A 6,624-nucleotide genomic window follows, 5' to 3' on the forward strand; every position below is an offset into this window, starting at 1 on the left:
CATGCATTAGCGGTATCTGCTTCAAATATAAACACAGAACCCCAAGTGTCTGGATAAAGACCAGTACTGCCAGAAGAGAATGGGCCTCCCCTCTGAGCTGGGTTCCTCTCTAGGTTTCTTCCTTCTAGGGAGATTCGCCACCGTGTCCCTGCTTCTGCTTGCTCTTTGAGGTCTAGGCCGGTTTGCTGTGAAAGCACATAGTGATAAGTACTGGTATAAAAATGGCTTTCTAAATACATTTGATTGTTTCCAGGAAGTCCCTGTCGGAGGTGACGGCCTGCCTGAGGGAGCGCCTCCACCGCTGGCAGCAGATGGAGAAGCTGTGCGGCTTCCCCCTGGTGCACAACGCTGGGCTGCCCAGCCTGACTGCCACCCTGTACTCAGACCACAGCTGGGTGGTCATGCCCCGCGTCTCCGTGCCCCCCTATCCCATCGCCGGTGGGGTGGACGACCTCGACGAGGACACTCCTCCAATCATTCCACAGTTAACCTGTAAGTGTGGAGGTTGTCATGGAAATGCAAAAAATACTCCATTTACAGTTGTAAAGTGACAGAGTGTATGACCTCAGTATGACCTCAGTATGACCTCAGTATGACCTCAACAAGGCTCAAATAGATTTAAAAATGTGTGTTTTTAATTTGCGTGTGTCCACTATGTATGATTATGATAGTAACCATACAAACCCCACGGTCTCTCTGGTTTTTCCCAGCAGCCTCTATGATGCGGCCCCCTTTAACACGCAATAGCAGCCTGTGCCGTTCCCGCCGGAGCCTCTACAGCACTTCAATGACGTCAGCCGACCCCGACCTGCTCTCCATGACCAGCTCAGCCCTCTCCTATCATCCCGAGGGGGAAGAGGGATACATCTTCTTCATGGAGAGAAAGGGGTATGTTACCTTAAACCACTTCGGCCCTATTTTTGTGCGGGTCTGTTAGTGATAATGCGTTCAGAATAGAAAGGGGAAAGGGGGATACCTAGTCAGTTGTACAACTGAATACATTCAACTGAAATGTGTCTGGTGCATCTAACCCAACTCCTCTGAATCAGAGGGGTCTGAATCTTTGAATATGTGCTAATCTGACTTTCAGTTTCTTGCTCTCTGCTTTCTCTGGCTCTCTCTCTGGCTCTCTCTCTCTCTCTGGCTCTCTCTCTCTCTCTGTCTCTCTCTCTCTCTCTGGCTCTCTCTCTCTCTCTGTCTCTCTCTCTCTGGCTCTCTCTCTCTCTCTCTGGCTCTCTCTCTCTGGCTCTCTCTGGCTCTCTCTCTCTCTGGCTCTCTCTCTCTGGCTCTCTCTCTCTGGCTCTCTCTCTCTGGCTCTCTGCTCTCTCTGGCTCTGCCTCTCTGCTCTCTCTGGCTCTGCCTCTCTGCTCTCTCTGCCTCTGCCTCTCTGCTCTCTCTCTGCGCTCTGCCTCTCTCTGTTCTCTTACTTTCTCTCTCTCTGTTCTCTTACTTTCTCTCTCTCTACTCTCTTACTTTCTCTCTATCTGCGTCATACTCGCTCTCTCTGCTCTGTCATACTCTGCCTCTCGCTCTGCCTCTCGCGCTGTGATCTCTTTTTTTTCCTCTTGCTCTGCCTCTCGCTGTGCCCTTTCTCTCTGTGCTCTCTCTTACTCTCTCTTACTCTCTCTCTCTCTCTCTCTCTCTCTCTCTCTCTCTCTATCTCTCTCTCTGTGTGTTCTGTCTCTTACTCTCTCTATCTCCCTCTCTCGGAGACAGGGATACTCAGGACACGTGTTCAGACACAGACTCTCTCAACTCCTCCATGGGGCGTAAACAGTCCTACACCAACCCCTGCACACCGGGCCCAGAGACCCCCTACCGCAAGATCTCCCGTGAGGACCTGATGATGCTGAGCCAGCAGGAGCCTCAGTCTTATGTCCGGGACTCACCACCTCCTCAAGGGGGATCCTCGGCCCCCTCCCCAGCCCTGGAGCACCACAGACACAAACACAAGGGTTCGCCCGACCTCACCCGTGGATCTATCCCAGAGTCCCACAGCATGTCCTTCGCCACTTCGTCGGCAGGCAACAAGGCCATGTACAACGGTATCCTGGAGAAGTCCTATAGCATGGGCCAGCTGCACGCGAGCATGACAGGGGCAGGCGGGGTGGCGGTCGGCCGCTACCCGTCCCTCACCTCAATGGACAATGAGGGCAGGGGGGCGGGGGCCAAGGAGCAGAAGCAACCGAGTACCTCCTCCCAGGACTCCAGTGGCAACGGAGACAAGGCCAAGAGGTCCTCGTCCAAAATCAAGAGCTTGTTCAAGAAGAAAAAATAGTCCTACACACACAGAGAGAGAGAAAGAGAGAGATTCTAGCCTTAAAAAAATGGCCGTCATCAAAGGAAGCCAAAACATTATTTTTGTTCCTTTTTTTTCTTCCAAGATGGAATGTATCTCTGGCTGGATCCCTCATACCTCTTCCAGATCGGAAGCCTTATTTTTCAATAATGCCTTTTTTTTCACTCATAGGGTGCTGCTGATGCATACCAGATCTTACAACACCTGGATAGGTATTTTACTTATCAGCAAACCACATCATATGTTGTAGCAATCTGTCAGTCGATGATGTGGCGCGCAAACATTGGTTGATGCATGCAACGTATGAGTAGGGTAACGCGACCATAGCCTCACATTTAAGCCTTCAAAGGTTACAGAAAAGTCAAAAGGTCAAGGGTCGTGCCAGCTGCCGTCGCCCAGTCAATCGTGAAGAGCATTAGTAATTAGTCACATCTCTTGTCTTCTCTTGTTCTTTTTGAGTAAAAGAACCAAAAAATAAATAACACTTGTTCTACCTGGAAACTGAGGGGGTTTACATGGTGGGCTTGTTAACTTGACATCACTTCCTGTCTGACAGAGGCTCCTGAGCTCTGGACTCATTTCCTTTGAGAAGTAAAAATCCTGCTGAGTTTGTTGCACTACTGCCTCCTGTTTTCTGGGAAAGGACCGCCGCTGCGTGTGGACTAAATATTGATGTGTAGAAGAGAATGATGTATGGATAGAGGCCTTGGGGAGATGCAACATATGGTAGACTATTGCAGCCAGAACCAGTTGGTGCGTTTTCCAATGTCTCTCGTTATGGATTGTTCTATATATATATACACACACACACACACACACACACACACACACACACACACACACACACACACACACACATACGGTGAGGTTCGAAATGATTGACACCCTTGATAAAGATGAGCAATAATAACTGTATGAAAAAAATTATTGAAATAATGAGCTATATTCTATTCTAAAAACAATTATACTATACTGAACAAAATATATACCACAATTTCTATGATTTTACTGGGTTACAGTTAAGGAATTCAGTTAATTTAAATAAATGCATTAGGCCCTAATCTAGGCCCTAATTTCACATGACTGGGAAATACAGATATGAATCTGCTGGTCACAAATACCTTCTTTTTTTAAGTAGGGGTGTGGATCAGAAAACCAGTCAGTTTCTGGTATGACCACCATTTTCCTCATGCATCGTGTCACATCTCCTTCACCCTGTGTTGATCAGGCTGTTGATTGTGGCCTGTGGAATGTTGTCCCACTCCTCTTCAATGACTGTGCGGAGTTACTGGATATTGACGGGAACTGAAACACATTATCAAACATGTCGATCCAGAGCATCCCAAACATGCTCAATGGGAGTCATGTCTGGTGAGTGTGCAGGACATGGAAGAACTGGGACATTTTCAGCTTCCAGGAATTGTGTACTATAAAATGCAATTGTGTTCGTTGTCTGTAGCTTACGCCTGCCCATACCATAACATACCTCCATTATTGGGCACTCTGTTCACATCGTTGTTATCAGCAAACCGCTCGTCCACACGACTCCATACCCGTGGCCTGCTGTTGTGAGGCCGGTTGGACGTTCGGCCTAATTCTTTAAAACGATGCTTACAGTAGAGAAATAATTTAATGTTTTATCTGTCAACAGTTCTGGTGGACATCCCTGCAGTCAGCATGTCAATTGAATGTGCCCTCAAAATTTGAGATGTCTGTGGCATTGTGTTGTGACAAAGAAACTGCACATTTTAGAGTGGCCTTTTATTGTCCCCGGCACAAGGTGCACCTGTGTAATGATCCTGCTGTTTAATCAGCTTCTTGATATGCCACACCTGTCAGGTAGATGGACAAAGGAGAAATGCTCACTAACAGGGATGTAAACACATTTGTTTCCAGAAATAAGTTTCATCATTTTGTGCATATGGAACATTTCTGGGATCTTTTATTTCAGCTCATGTTGCGTTTATATTTTCTGATCAGGATAATACAATTGCTCAGAGAAAGAGATTTTGTTTAACAACTTATTCATTTTTTTTTTTTAATTGCTGACACCCCTAAAGTTTCTTATGAATAAATAGTCAAAAATGTAGTATTTGGTCCCATATTCCCAGCACACAATGACTACATCAAACTTGTGACTACAAACTTGTTGGATGCATTTGCAGTTTATTTGGTTGTTTCACACTCTTTTTTTTTTGTCGTTGTTGTTTTTCCCAGGAAAAAATGAACGGTGATTAATGTATTCTGTCATTTTGGAGTCACTTCTCTTATAAAAGAAGAATATAATAGTTTCTTAACTTCTATTGAGTTTTGGTTCTGAAACCTAATGAGTCGAAGACAAACTCCTCCCTACACATCCTCAATGTAAAGCGACTATCAAAACGCTTTCATTCTATGACGTAATTCGTTTGAAGCATGCCTCTTTGAGTGACAAATACTGGAGAAAAAAAGTCAAAGTAATTCACTGAAGACAGCATTGTTATAGAATGTTTCTAAACATTTCTTCATTAATGTGGATGCACAATTCATTCAGGATTTTCCATAATCACAGTACCAAATGTTTAGAAACATATTATATTTTAGCAATGAGGCCTGGGGGGGTGTGGTATGTGGCCAATATACCACGGCTAAGGGCTGTTCTTAAGCACGACACAACGCAGAGTGCCTGGATACTATAATGGCCATATACCACAAATCCCTGAAGTGCCTTATTGCTATTATAAACTGGGTACCAACATAATTAGAACAGTAAAAATACATGTTTTGTCATACCTGTGGTATACGGCTGTCAGCCAATCAGCATTCAGGGCTCGACCCACCTAGTTTATAATCTTATTCATAATAAAAGTGACTCCAAAATGACACACTATATTATTTACCAATCATTTCTACTGGGCACAAAATAATCTGAAACGTTACCCAAATAAACTGCAAATGCATCCAACAAGTTTGTAGAGTCACGATCCTTGATGTAGTCATTAGGTGGCAGGAATATGGAACCAAATACAACAATGTTGACAATATTTAGGGGTGACAATCATTTTGACCCTTAACTTTTTTGAGGGTAAAAAATGATTACTTGTTAAACAAAATCTACTGAGCAATTTGAATTCTTATAAAAAAAATATATAATTTTCCTTTTATTTATTTGTAAAAATGTTTTTACGATATAGCTCAGTGTTTGAATTATTTATAGTATACAATCATTATTGTTTATCTTTATTGAAGAGGTCAATAATGTCAGACCTCACTGTTTAGACACTTTGTTTCGCCATTATTATGTTCTTGTAGATGTTTTGTAGACAATGTGATTTCTATTGGTGGGGGTTCACAAGGACTGACTGGTTTTCACTGAAGAGAGCTAAATAATATGTTACTTGTCGTTGTAAACTTTCCTAAAAGCTTTTCCCGAATATTTTACCGTTAATTTCACCTGTTTTACCTCTCAACTTCCTTTTCCATCATTTACATACGCTATGATAGGGACTGGTCACTAGCAACGTACATAGCAGGAGACAAGCTAAACCCGAAGAGTAAAGTTAATTGTTGATATTTTACAATATGCATTTGTAAGATCAGAAGTCTGCAGACAAATTAGCTTTCATATCCCTACATTCTTATAGCTACAGTCACCCTCTTACACCTACAGTCACCCATTTAAACCTACAGTCACCCATTTAAACCTACAGTCACCCATTTAAACCTACAGTCACCCATTTAAACCTACAGTCACCCATTTACACCTACAGTCACCCATTTACACCTACAGTCACCCATTTACCCCTACCGTCACTCATCTTCCCATTTACCCTGTCTGTCCATCAAATCCCTGCCTCACCCCCTGTCCCCTCTAAACTTCCCTGTCTGTCCATCAAATCCCTGCCTCACCCCCTGTCCCCTCTAAACCTCCCTGTCTGTCCATCAAATCCCTGCCTCACCCCCTGTCCCCTCTAAACCTCCCTGTCTGTCCATCAAATCCCTGCCTCACCCCCTGTCCCCTCTAAACCTCCCTGTCTGTCCATCAAATCCCTGCCTCACCCCCTGTCCCCTCTAAACCTCCTATCTGTCCATCAAATCCCTGCCTCACCCCCTGTCCCCTCTAAACCTCCCTGTCTGTCCATCAAATCCCTGCCTCACCCCCTGTCCCCTCTAAACCTCCCTGTCTGTCCATCAAATCCCTGCCTCACCCCCTGTCCCCTCTAAACCTCCCTGTCTGTCCATCAAATCCCTGCCTCACCCCTGTCCCCTCTAAACCTCCCTGTCTGTCCATCAAATCCCTGCCTCACCCCCTGTCCCCTCTAAACCTCCCTGTCTGTCCTTCAAAT

At 44.8% G+C, this 6,624-nt stretch overlaps 1 protein-coding gene across 2 annotated transcripts in view; it reads left to right on the top strand.

The window, feature by feature from the left end:
- The window catches only part of LOC115127583 (stromal interaction molecule 2-like), a 113,163-nt gene extending 106,833 nt beyond the window's left edge, over positions 1 to 6,330 (top strand). The window contains exons 10-12 of one of the 2 annotated variants that reach the window (XM_065021957.1): positions 254 to 492; positions 711 to 888; positions 1,717 to 6,330. In XM_065021957.1, coding sequence (XP_064878029.1) covers positions 254 to 492; positions 711 to 888; positions 1,717 to 2,278 — 979 coding nt within the window. In that variant the 3' untranslated portion in view covers positions 2,279 to 6,330. The remainder of the gene's footprint in view (positions 1 to 253; positions 493 to 710; positions 889 to 1,716) is intronic. The other variant, XM_065021958.1, reaches the window with a different exon arrangement.
- The last annotated feature ends 294 nt before the right edge of the window (positions 6,331 to 6,624 follow it).

This window comes from Oncorhynchus nerka, linkage group LG8 (genome assembly GCF_034236695.1).
Source record: "Oncorhynchus nerka isolate Pitt River linkage group LG8, Oner_Uvic_2.0, whole genome shotgun sequence".
Classification (NCBI taxonomy): Eukaryota; Metazoa; Chordata; class Actinopteri; order Salmoniformes; family Salmonidae; genus Oncorhynchus; species Oncorhynchus nerka.